The sequence below is a fragment of the Siphateles boraxobius genome, unplaced genomic scaffold (assembly GCF_051911475.1).
Source record: "Siphateles boraxobius isolate OS27281-9 unplaced genomic scaffold, OSU_SipBor_1 48, whole genome shotgun sequence".
Taxonomy (NCBI): Eukaryota; Metazoa; Chordata; class Actinopteri; order Cypriniformes; family Leuciscidae; genus Siphateles; species Siphateles boraxobius.
In genome coordinates, this window is record NW_027509119.1 from 4,816,894 (window position 1) to 4,830,000 (window position 13,107).

At 43.9% G+C, this 13,107-nt stretch overlaps 1 protein-coding gene across 1 annotated transcript; it reads left to right on the forward strand.

Moving 5' to 3' along the window:
- Positions 1 to 388: 388 nt before the first annotated feature.
- Positions 389 to 7,000, forward strand: fgf4 (fibroblast growth factor 4). The gene is made up of 3 exons (XM_077201640.1): positions 389 to 1,035; positions 2,292 to 2,395; positions 3,935 to 7,000. Exons 1-3 carry the CDS (start codon positions 741 to 743, stop codon positions 4,109 to 4,111), a joined length of 576 nt encoding a protein of 191 aa, XP_077057755.1. The 5' UTR covers positions 389 to 740; the 3' UTR covers positions 4,112 to 7,000.
- The last annotated feature ends 6,107 nt before the right edge of the window (positions 7,001 to 13,107 follow it).

Consider the following 13,107-nt stretch of genomic DNA (forward strand, 5'->3'; position numbering starts at 1 on the left):
CTAGCCTATTTCTGACCAATAATAAAGGAAGCTTACACAAAAACAGTCCAACTAACAAATTGTTTTTTTCTTTTTTGCAAACTACATAGCCTTAACCCTAATCTTACATATTTCATATGCAAGGCGTAATTTTTTAAAGAAAACAATTTTACACTAACACACTAAAACTATCGCCCTGTCCACCTTGCGCCAAACCATAGCAAGAATTACTTCGGACACAGATTTGAGACTGATAAAGACATTATTCCCATAGGCGACGGCATTACAATGTCAAAGTGAACGACTGCCGTTCGGTTATGACGTTTGGCTCTCTCACTCGCACGCGCGCACACACGCGCGCTGTAGTCTCACTGCCCACGGCATGGACGCGCGCACATTATAAGGAATCAGTGCGCTCGGAGTGGCGCAGAAGGTTGCTTCGTCATGCACTAGGTAGTGTGTGATGTAATATCGCTCCAGTTATAAATATCGTCGGCAAGGGAAAAGTGGCATGGCTGAGCGGGGCTAGAATTCACGGTCAACAACTTTTGTGTAAAAGCAAAACAGCTTGAACACCAGTCGGAAGTGTAGTGTCTTGAGAGGAAACCCACTGAGCGCGACTTCATGCCGCTCACCAGGGTTGACCGAAGCTCTGTCCTTGAGTAAGCTGTTTGTTGCGTCTTTTTTGGCAAATATACCTAGAGAAACACGGCAGTTTGGTGTCTTCAACGCCTTCAGACAGTCACGTACCGCTCAGAAGGATGAGTGTCCAATCGGCCCTCTTACCATTACTGGTCTTAGGACTTATGACAAGCTCAGTGCGCTGCGCTCCGGTGCCCGGTGGGCAGAGCGGCCCCGTGGAGCGGCGCTGGGAGACTCTCTACTCGCGCTCTCTGGCCCGAATCCCCGGGGAAAAGAGAGATACCAGCCGGGACAGTGATTATCTCACGGGCATTAAAAGACTGCGACGTCTCTACTGCAATGTTGGCATTGGGTTTCATCTCCAAGTATTACCGGATGGTAGAATTACCGGCGTGCACAACGAAAACCGCTACAGTAAGTTTGGTCTGTTATTTGATCGCATATGCATGTTGAAAAGGCTGTTGGATTGAGATTATGAAAATTATTTAGCCTACATCCAGAAAAAAATCATTTTTTGAAAAGAACGCTCAATCGCTGTTATTCAGTTAAAATAATTAGTAAAATAATAACAGAACGTTACACGAATGCAACAACTGCATGCCATGTTGAACAACATCAAGAAAGCCTGTTGTAGCGCTTTCATTTACATTTCTCAATACAAGGCAGGTGAGATGAGTGCACGCGCATCTGGCATCCAGCATCACGCACGCAACAGGTCTCTGTAACCAGGAACAGGAACCGGGCCAAAACCTCAAGCCTAAACTTAGTAGCGAGATAAACTAATCCTTTTCGGTAGATTAACCTTTTACTCCTAAAAATAAATAAATAGAGGTTCTCCAATGGTTTCTTCTCATGAGTTTATTTTCTTGTGCTGCTGCACGATTCTTTAAATATTGAAGTTTCTCATTTTTCATTAAGGGTTTTTTGGTTAAACTTTTCGGTCGTTAAAGCACTGAGTAATATTGATGCTATAGGCTTAGGGTTATTAGGTTTAGTTGCGTGCAATTATGCATACTTTATATAGTAACTGCATGTGACGTGTAACGATGACACTGTAAAATAAAAGTTTTACCCATTTTTCAGATCAGCGCATTTCACACCAGTCTGAACTATTAAAAGGTTCTTTATGGGACTTAAAAAGGTTTAAATGCTATATAACAAGAGTTATAAAGTCACTTCACTGACGCGCGTTATATGTTTCTGAAGTCAAACTTAAAAGTACTAGTCTTGTTTGTCAACATTCATCAGTCTAAACAAACGGTCTTTATTTTAAGCATTAAATGCGATGGATTATTACAAAGTCATTGGTACATCATTTTTATATACTCATTTTAAATGTTCACCCTTACAAAGCGGCCAAAGACGCATGACACATTTCAATCAAAGCTTCAATTAGCCTACATAAAGTTTCATGAAATTACTAATTTGGAAAAGACGACGTGGCAAATAAAGCAGAAGTGGTTTAAAGATAAATCTAGGTGGTTTTACAGAGAATGCAATATTACATTTGGGAAATCTGAAGAGGCGGAAAGTGTCATTTCCTTCACAAAGGATGCTCTAAATGTAAACACGAACAATTTTTAGAAAGGCAGTCATCGTTGGGAGTTGCCAGACAGGGCTAAAGATATAAGCCAAACAAGGTCATTTATTTTCTTTGTTGTGTGTTTCAGGTCTTCTTGAGATATCTCCGGTGGAGAGGGGAGTTGTGACACTGTTTGGCGTCCGGAGCGGGCTATTCGTGGCCATGAACAGCAAAGGGAAGCTTTACGGATCTGTGAGTATGAAATGATTTACAACAGGTTTCCGTCCGTGAATGTTCTTATCAGAGCTCGATGACATATCACCCTGTACTTGAGATGTATCCCCTCGCCACCAATAGCCCACAGTCTCCGACAGCGTGACATTGTTGGAGTCAGTTGTGGCGAGCTTCCAGTGCCTAGTGGTGTTTTCATTGTGGGACGGACAAACCCAGGAACGGGAGCGCAGTATATCATTCGGACTACGCATTCCATTCTTAGCATTGCCAGCCAACACATGCACCTACTGTTCTTCCCAGAGTAAAGATGAACTGGCCAAAGAGGACCACCCAAACACCACACTGCTATCCTCTCCGATTTCTGCACGCACAGACTCACCCTGAAAACACCTAAACTTGTCTAAGCCCCAAAACCGATGATTTAACCCAGTCAATTTTGACCGAAAATTTTTAGTTTTTTTGTAAAATTTTTTTTTTACTTCATCCGAATGGTACGAAATGGTTGGCACATGCTATGTGAACGCGCAAAAAAACAACAGCAAACAATTCATGTACACGATTCGAAAGGGTTAAAGGATCCTGAAAAAAAATATCACTTGTATTGTACGCATTAGAAATGAATGCGAGACGAACTTTATCTATTGGAAACGTTCAAACAAATTCTTACTAAAAGCTCATTTTTTAAGATATCAACCTCAAAGTTGGAACACAGCTTGTTTGGATTCATAGTTTCGATTTCTAACATTTCTGTTTCAGAGTATAAAACGTGTTTTGTAAAATGCATATTTCATAAAAAAAAATTGAAAATGGAATTGTTGTGCATTTTTCATAGCGATTCAAAATTTAAGACAGTTTAAGTTGAAACTTTCATTTTCAAGTTTATGCTCAAAAAGTAAATTGATTATAACTACTGCATAAATATAATTTAGTACCATAAAATCCACATAAAAATACACTATCAAAATAAAATTTCAACGCTATCTCACGACCAATTCGTACGAATTTGTACGAGTGATTAAAAAGTGGCTAATTTGTATGAATTCGTACGACCTCACTGATACGAATTTGAACGATTTGTCTAAACCCACGTGATGGGTAGGTTTAGGGGCGGGGTCAGGGGTAGGTCATTCGTACAAATTCATACGAATTGGGCAACTCGCAAAATATGTACGATTTAGCAAAAATCGTACTAATTCGTACGAGTGAAGTCGTATGAATTCGTACGAATTAGTCACCTCGTAAAATTCTGTAAAGGTGATGATACTCAGGGCAACTTTTTGAGCAATGTTGCTGGATTTTCCCATTGAAAATGGGCAATACATTTCTATCTGAATAATTTAGATCGGTCGTGGGCCCTGTGTCTCATCTGGTCGCCCGTTGACGGCAACATTGTCGAGCAAAATTGCTCAAAAAGTTGCCCTGTGTATCATCACCTTTACTTTCATAAAGCTCCTCTCCATGTACTGCGCTGTAACGTCGCTATTGTTTAATATGATGATATACGGTCTATTGAAATGTCACTGAAAATAATAATAGCGATTTCCTTGTCACTTTCAGGAGCCGTTCACAAATGACTGCAAGTTCAGAGAAAACCTCCTTGCGAATAACTACAATGCGTACGAATCGCTGGCACATCCTGGGATGTACATCGCACTAAGTAAGACTGGCAAAACAAAAAAAGGAAATCGAGTATCAACATCCATGACGATGACACATTTCTTGCCTAGAATTTGAGCTCATCTTGGAGGGACGGAGAAAACGACGATGCACTTTCTACAGAAGTTACATGTGAGGTTAAGTGTATCGTGTCATGTATGTATATATTAGACTATTTATAACTGTTGATTTTATATCTCATCTCAACGTCCTCTTTCCGAGGTGGAAGACAACATTTAATTTATTTGTTATTTGTTAATTTATCCTCATTGCTGCTACCACGTGTTCATACAAGTGAAATTCCTACAATGTACGTTTTTTTGCACTGTTTGTGTTGTTCTAAAGCGGTTTCGGAGAGGTATCCTAGTCAGTGTAGACGTCATATTTAAAGGGAAAATTGTGTTTTTATTAAATAAATTATTATCAAAAATGAAAATGATGTCATCGTTTACTCACCCTCAAGTTATTCCAAAACTGTATGAGTTCTGTTGAACACAAAATAAGATAATTTGAAGAAAGAAAAAAAACAGTTGACGAAAGCCATTGACTTCCATAGTGTTTTTATTTTATTTTTCACCTACAATGGAAGTCAACTGTTTTTTTTTTTTTCAAAATATCTTCTTTTGTGTTCGACAGAACTTATAAAGGTTTGGGACAACTTGAGGGTGAGTAAATGATGACATAATTTTCATTTTTGGGTGAACTATCGATTTAAATATGTCGTTTAAGCTGACTGAGGTCCATTTGTACTTCAATGGTAGGAATATAAGTCTTAGGTCAAGCCTCCAATGGTTAAGGTGTATCAACCCCCATAGTATTAGCACTGGAGCAATTGTCCAATGTCTGAGCTCCTTTGTGCGGAGCTCGGATCTAACTGAAGCAGTATCGGCTTACTCTAGCTTACTGAAGTTCTACCCCTTCAAATCTGTTTTTAGCTCTGCCGGGGGGTTGAACTTTGAACTTTATCTCCAGTCAATCTTTGTCACATCTCTAAGGCTCTGGATAGAGAGAAGTAACTTCTTTAACATACATACAAAATTCAAAGGCATTGTGATGCGGATACTGTCCCCTGTGTCCCCTTAAAGACACACACTTTACAATGCCAAGTTCAAGTCAGTCTTTTCTGTGGTTTAGGGAAGATGTCTGAGAGGGAAGCCAGTCATGTTAAAGATCAGTATTTTTCTATGATGGTAAAACAGAAACAAAGAAATGACAGTGTTGTGTGTAAGTAAACTAAGAGTTAATGTTGAAAAACTTCCACAGTGAGTTATGAGGAGGCATACTGCCCACTTTTTTGTCGTTTTCTACCTCATGCAGTTACTTAAAAAAAACAAAAGCTGAAACCGAATGTTTAGTTGCTCTTCTGCCACTCTGTGAAGTTCTGGCGGCCATCGCGTCCTAGTTGCGCCTTGTCACGTTTGAGCTATCTTTACCCTGTGATTTACTTTTAGAAAGGATAATCATGTTGGAAATATTTGCAGACAGCTGTTAGCCTATACTATATGCTCAAGTGGTAACCCTATATTTTTCTTTATATATTTTGTAAACATAATATGTTGCGAAACTAAGAAGCTGCTTTAAACCTGCTATATGATGTTAGTAAAATAAATATTAAGACATGATGCATTCATGCAGGGATAAACACGCTCTCCATCTTAAATCTTTAAATATTAAAAACATATTATTATCTTCAAAAAAGCATTCCTTATTGTTATCACAATGGCAGGTGCGTTTAATCGAAAGTAACTTAAAGGTCCCATATTGTACAACTTTCTGAAGTTTTATTTTAGGTTTTGATGTCCTTAAGAATATATATTTGCGGTATAAGTACCAAAAACCATGTCAATATATTTTTACAGCTCCTTTCTCAGGAGCTCTGCCAAGAACAGGTCGATTTTGGCCTGTCTACTTAATATTCAAAAGCCTCTCTTCTGATTGGCCTGTTGTTTTCTGAGTGACCCACCATTGGTGACTGAGTAGTTCTGACATCACAAATATACGGAAGTCACAAAAAAGGCACAGCTACTTTATTCAGGCTGTGTGCATTTGTCTGTGGATCGACTGTTTTGAAACTAATATGATAGTTTCATAGACGCTAGACCTCTGTTATCATGAAAAAAGCCAGGAAATTTCAGTTTTGACAATATGGGACCTTTAAAACGTACCTGAGTGTAAAGCTGAACTGAAAATGGATGGATAGTCTTTTGGGCTTCATGTTTTGGTAAATTAAAGGAAGCTAAACTGACCGATCGACCTCAAAAGCATGAACACATTCGCATTGTTTTCTTTTTTTTCTTTGGTGTAATCTCAAAGCCGTGGTATTTCAGTTGTTACATGTCTATATTTGCTTCTTAACATGCCCTGCCTGGATGTGCACATCATTTAGTTTGACTTTATGACTCTGAGTTAATGCGGGAGGAGCGAAGGGTCGTCTGTGTTTCTCTTTTCCACAGCCGTGCCAAACCTCTTCCCAAATGGACATGATTTGCATCAGTGTGGATGTTGTTTACAATAGACCGAATGGCCACTGAAGGCAAATTGTTCCTTTGACCCTCATCACACAAATCACTTGATTTGTTTAACCAAAAAATGCAATATCAACAGGCATGACATTAGTAAAAACAGAACATCCTCTCCTTTCAGGCAAACTGCCACTTCAACACAACAATGTTCCAAATTTGATCGTTTTTCGGATGTGCTTATGAACAGGGATGTATGTGGTGTATTGAAATGAGGCATATACCATTTCTCTGTCGATTCCCATATGGCTTTTCCACGAAGCGCCAGTTGCGTTTGCATCCACGGCAGAGCTCTATAGTGATAGAGTCCTGTAGTAGTGCGCTCTGATCCTGTTTTACCAAATATTGTCTGTAGTTTTATACAGGTCCTGTTAAATATTGTGATGTATGTGCTGTGCACATGATGATACCCTAACTTAAATGGAAGTTAATAAATATGTAAATCATACTGGTCTGTGTGTTTTTAATTCACTATAAAAATGATACGATCAATAATAAGTTATGACAACATACAGTCAAAACAAACTGTATTCAGACACCTTCAATATTTCTCACATTATCACAGTTTATTTGCTATGGTTTAGAAAATGGTAATAAAATATGACAAGAACTATCAAATCAGTTGATATTTCACTGGTTTTGTCCATCCTTCTGAAATGAATTATGTTGAATATCTTTGAGCTGTTACATTTAATTACACAATTAGATTTAGGTCAACCAATTACCAAACAATGCTTAATTTTGTTCAGTCTGTGGTGTACAAGATCGCATTAGCAATTAAAGAGAAAAAAAAAGTGTCTGAATAATTTTTGGTCCCAATTTTTATACTGGTAATCCATTGTATGAAGACAATTTGGGTATAATTGTCACGATGAGGTGGAAGCAAGGAGGAAGCAGGATCCAATTGCAGCACACTTTATTTAATAAACTCAAACTACATAAAGACTCTGGCTAGGGCACAAGACTCAGGAACAGAACCACCAACATCAAGGTACAACAACAACATTAAGAACTCACAAAGACTGGACTGAAACACAGGGCTTAAATACAAGGCCAAACAAGCTAAACAAGATAACAAGGGGGCGTGGTATACATTAACACAAACGAGGAGCGGGAAAACTGAACAGGACTGAACCAAAAGCACAAAGACCGGGGGAACACAGACAGACATTACAACATAGCCCCCCCTCTATGGGCGGCTCCCGACGCCCATCAAAACTAGAGACATAGTTCGGGAGGGTGGTGGAGCGGAGGCGGTCCCGGGGGAGGGATGGCGGGCCAGGTCCGTGCAGGGAACGGGACCGGGGTCTTGCGATGGCGGACCTGGGCCATGGAACATGGGCGGAGCTGGACGAACAGACTGCCAGGGCGGAGCAGGCTGTGGGCGTGTCCACGACGGAGCAGGCTGAGGGCGAGGCCACGGCGGAGCAGGCTGAGGGCGTGACCAGGGCGGAGCAGGCTGTGGACCCTCGGGCATCCAGGGCGGAGCTGTCGAACCCTCGGGCGTCCAGGGCGGAGCTGTCGGACCCTCGGGCGTCCAGGGCGGAGCTGTCGGACCCTCGGGCGTCCAGGGCGGAGCTGTCGGACCCTCGGGCGTCCAGGGCGGAGCTGTCGGACCCTCGGGCGTCCAGGGCGGTGAAGACCCCTCGGGCGTCCAGGGCGGTGAAGACCCTTCGGGCGGCCACGGCGGTGAAGACCCTTCGGGCGGCCACGGCGGTGAAGACCCCTCGGGCGGCCATGGCGGTGAAGACCCTTCGGGCGGCCACGGCGGTGAAGACCTTTCGGGCGGCCACGGCGGTGAAGACCCTTCGGGCGGCCACGGCGGTGAAGACCCTTCGGGCGGCCAAGGCGGTGAAGACCCTTCAGGCGGCCACGGCGGTGAAGACCCTTCGGGCGGCCACGGCGGTGAAGACCCTTCGGGCGGCCACGGCGGTGAAGACCCTTCGGGCGGCCATGCTGGAGAGGACCCTTCGGGTGGCCATGGTGGTGGCCTACTGCCCCCCCCCAAAAAATTCTTGGGGGTAGCTACGAGGTCGTAGCCTGGAGAAGGCACCGGCTCAGGAGAAAGAGGCAGAACCAGCGGTGAAGAGGGCTTTAGGCTGGGCAGGACCAGCGGTGAAGGAAACTCTGGGCTGAACAGGACTGGCGCAGGATCAGCGGGCTCTGGCGCAGGATCAGCGGGCTCTGGCGCAGGATCAGCGGGCTCTGGCGCAGGATCAGCGGGCTCTGGCGCAGGATCAGCGGGCTCTGGCGCAGGATCAGCGGGCTCTGGCGCAGGATCAGCGGGCTCTGGCGCAGGATCAGCGGGCTCTGGCGCAGGATCAGCGGACACCGGCTCAAGTGTGTGCGTAGCCCACACACACCACATGGCTGTGGCCATAATGGCTAGTGTTGCGGTCACTGCGGGCTCAGGCGGCGCATGCGTGGCGTGATCAGTCTCTGACTGGGAAGACGTGACGAGAACGGTCTCTGGCTGGACGGTCTCTGGCTGGACGGTCTCTGGCTGGACGGTCTCTGGCTGGACGGTCTCTGGCTGGACGGTCTCTGGCTGGACGGTCTCTGGCTGGACGGTCTCTGGCTGGACGGTCTCTGGCTGGACGGTCTCTGGCTGGACGGTCTCTGGCTGGACGGTCTCTGGCTGGACGGTCTCTGGCTGGACGGTCTCTGGCTGGACGGTCTCTGGCTGGACGGTCTCTGGCTGGACGGTCTCTGGCTGGACGGTCTCTGGCTGGACGGTCTCTGGCTGGACGGTCTCTGGCTGGACGGTCTCTGGCTGGACGGTCTCTGGCTGGACGGTCTCTGGCTGGACGGTCTCTGGCTGGACGGTCTCTGGCTGGACGGTCTCTGGCTGGACGGTCTCTGGCTGGACGGTCTCTGGCTGGACGGTCTCTGGCTGGACGGTCTCTGGCTGGACGGTCTCTGGCTGGACGGTCTCTGGCTGGACGGTCTCTGGCTGGACGGTCTCTGGCTGGACGGTCTCTGGCTGGACGGTCTCTGGCTGGACGGTCTCTGGCTGGACGGTCTCTGGCTGGACGGTCTCTGGCTGGACGGTCTCTGGCTGGACGGTCTCTGGCTGGACGGTCTCTGGCTGGACGGTCTCTGGCTGGACGGTCTCTGGCTGGACGGTCTCTGGCTGGACGGTCTCTGGCTGGACGGTCTCTGGCTGGACGGTCTCTGGCTGGACGGTCTCTGGCTGGACGGTCTCTGGCTGGACGGTCTCTGGCTGGACGGTCTCTGGCTGGACGGTCTCTGGCTGGACGGTCTCTGGCTGGACGGTCTCTGGCTGGACGGTCTCTGGCTGGACGGTCTCTGGCTGGACGGTCTCTGGCTGGACGGTCTCTGGCTGGACGGTCTCTGGCTGGACGGTCTCTGGCTGGACGGTCTCTGGCTGGACGGTCTCTGGCTGGACGGTCTCTGGCTGGACGGTCTCTGGCTGGACGGGCTCTGGCTGGACGGGCTCTGGAACTGGTTTGACGGGACGAGATTCAGGCAGGACGGTGATCCTTGCAGACCGTACGGACCTTAGCGGGGAATCTGCCAAGCTGGACATCAGCCCTGAACGCCCATAGACCGATCCGGTGTCAGACCCGCTGACTGGCGTGACGCGGGGAAACTCAGGCTCTGCAAGTGCCGAACCGCCCAAGGAAAGGGCCAGATCAACAAACCCTTTCAGGGTCCAGCCAGTATGATCCTCCGGCATCACTTGAGCGATGTGCCAATCCAGCCCGCTACAAAACAGGTCCACGAGCTGGGCGTCATTTAGCGCTCCCAGATGACAACACGCCAAAAAGTCCCTCACATACCTCTCCAAGGGCTGGCCATCTTGAGACAGAGATGATAGGAATTTACTTAAGGCCTGGTTGCTAACAACTGCTGGATCCATTGGCGGTGAGTTCTTCTGTCACGATGAGGTGGAAGCAAGGAGGAAGCAGGATCCAATTGCAGCACACTTTATTTAATAAACTCAAACTACATAAAGACTCTGGCTAGGGCACAAGACTCAGGAACAGAACCACCAACATCAAGGTACAACAACAACATTAAGAACTCACAAAGACTGGACTGAAACACAGGGCTTAAATACAAGGCCAAACAAGCTAAACAAGATAACAAGGGGGCGTGGTATACATTAACACAAACGAGGAGCGGGAAAACTGAACAGGACTGAACCAAAAGCACAAAGACCGGGGGAACACAGACAGACATTACAACAATAATATGTAAAGGTTTACTTTATTTTGCTATCCTCACTTACAAAAAAAAAAAAAAAAAAAAATTTTGTATTCTGCACCCATATGCACTGCAAAAATATAAAAAATTATATCTGGTGTCTAAATAATGTTTTACACTGCGTTAACTCGTCAATATAGTTAGGTACTTTTTTATATGTTATTCAAGATTCAACTAATTTTTTAAGTCAGTTTAATGCAAAATAAGTTGAAATGACTTAAACATCCAAGTTGATTGTACTGAAGTTTTTTTTTTTACAGAGCTCCTACAAAAGCAAATGAAGGTTCAATGAAACCGACAGCTGTGATGCAGGCACAAAACACGTAAAACTAGAATATCTCCCAGCATAACTATAGAAAGGGGCCTTTCCCTGGCGAAGCTAAAAATATGCTCGCAGACTTGTGTCACTAGACTATGTGGGCCCGCCTGCAGTGCCGTGCCTGATATTTCTACTAGGACATCACTGCCAAGACTCTCTTCTGCTGCTGTTTAACTTGCCAAGACCCAGTTTACAGATTGGGTGGTTTTGCCATCCGCGCAGACAAGCGCTCACTCCTGGGAGTGGAAACCTCTCTTTCACTTCTGTGAACGTTTCCAAAGGTTCAGAGGAGGAATCCACTGCAACCCTTCCAGGCATGCGATTCCATGAAAGGGGACCCCGTTTAAAGTGGTACGGGCCCTTCCTTTTCTGTGTGCTGACTAATGAGCAGATATGCCAGACCGGCTCTATACGATTGGCTTTAACTCTAGATCAACTGCCAATGCCATTGTCTTTCTTTCGTACAATCCACAAACTGACATTTTATGCAAACAGAGTTATGCATTTCCATGTTTTACTGGCACGTAAATGTAGGATAACAAAGGGAAACAAGAATGACAAAGAACAACAGACACTCAATTGTCTTTTATTTGTGACAATACACTGTTTGATATCTACTGTGATTTATCATTATCTCTACATTATCTCTAGGATAAACCTCACACATGATGGTGAACCTAAAAACACACACACACACACACACACACACACACACACACACACACACACACACACACACACACACACACACACACACATATGTTTATAGCATTTGTCTGGGAAAAATAAATGTGAATAACTTTTTTATTTTTATTTTCAAAGCTTTTAATGTATTATACAAATAAATGTGACATTTATTTATCTTTAACAAGTAACCTTTTGGTAAGGAGACCTCAGAACTCTGAAACCAGAATGAAAAAAAGAAGTTGTTTTTGCTCAATAATAACTGAAATTAAAAATAATTCATTTATAATTCTTGCACAGGAAAGATTTGGAGTTGTTTCCAGACAAAAGGAAAATAAATAAATTGGTAAATCGGTATCGGGGATCAGCTAAAATAATTTGATCAGCATATCAGATATCAGAAAAAAAAGATATCAGAAAAAATCTAATATTGTGCATCCCTAATATATATTATTATATCAGTATAAGTGTCTTCAAATGTTCTTAAAATGTCCTCTCTGTATTTAATTTGGTTTCACATAGTTTTAAATAACTATTTTGCCATTTTCAAGAGATATTTAAATTTAACCAAATGTAAATGAAATGTGGTGTAAACATCAAGTAAAAACCATTAACACATTTTCCTTACACATTGAATACATGTGTACACACAAGTTATAATTTTCAAAATTAAAAATTTTCCCAGGTAAAAAGCACTTTTACAAATATACAGAATTAGTTTAAGTGGCACCACTTGACATTGTATACCTGAACTTACTTTGCATCGTCATAAAAAGGTCAGATTATCTGATTTTATAAGAGACTCATTAAATGTGACACACAGTCATGAGTGTCCTTTCTGTCATATTTTCTTTTTTTCTTCTTTATGTTGGTTGCCACACATGACTTTCAAAAGCTTTTTTTTTGTTTTTGCATCATTATGATATCAGTACAGTTTACCCTTGTTTTGCTTTACGTGCCTCCAAAAATATAAGAGGTGTATTTAACTCATTGTGTGTCTGAATTGCATTTGTAATGTATTTTGAATAAACTAGGTGTCATGTCATTGACCCCTACTTTACAATACACAGTCTGCACTCAGTATTCAAATAAACCTCTCACTTTAAAGCAGAAGTGAGACAGGTGTGGTCATTTAATACACATGTATTCCTGGCCCTGAACTGGGGAGCCCTGTCATTGCCCAGAAGAATGACACCTTTTTGCTCCAATAACCTCAGTCTGCCATGTATGAGGGTTGTAAAGGCCCTCCTAAAAATAGTTTCTCTTCACCGCCTATCTGCGTCAGTTTCATTGTCTGTCATCCAAATAAACATCCATCCACC

Coding starts and splice junctions, on each gene's coding strand:
- fgf4 (XM_077201640.1), top strand. CDS start 741: ATGAGTGTCCAATCGGCCCTCTTACCATTACTGGTCTTAGGACTTATG. Junction 1,036..2,291: donor GCACAACGAAAACCGCTACA/GTAAGTTTGGTC, acceptor TGTGTGTTTCAG/GTCTTCTTGAGATATCTCCG. Junction 2,396..3,934: donor AAGGGAAGCTTTACGGATCT/GTGAGTATGAAA, acceptor TGTCACTTTCAG/GAGCCGTTCACAAATGACTG.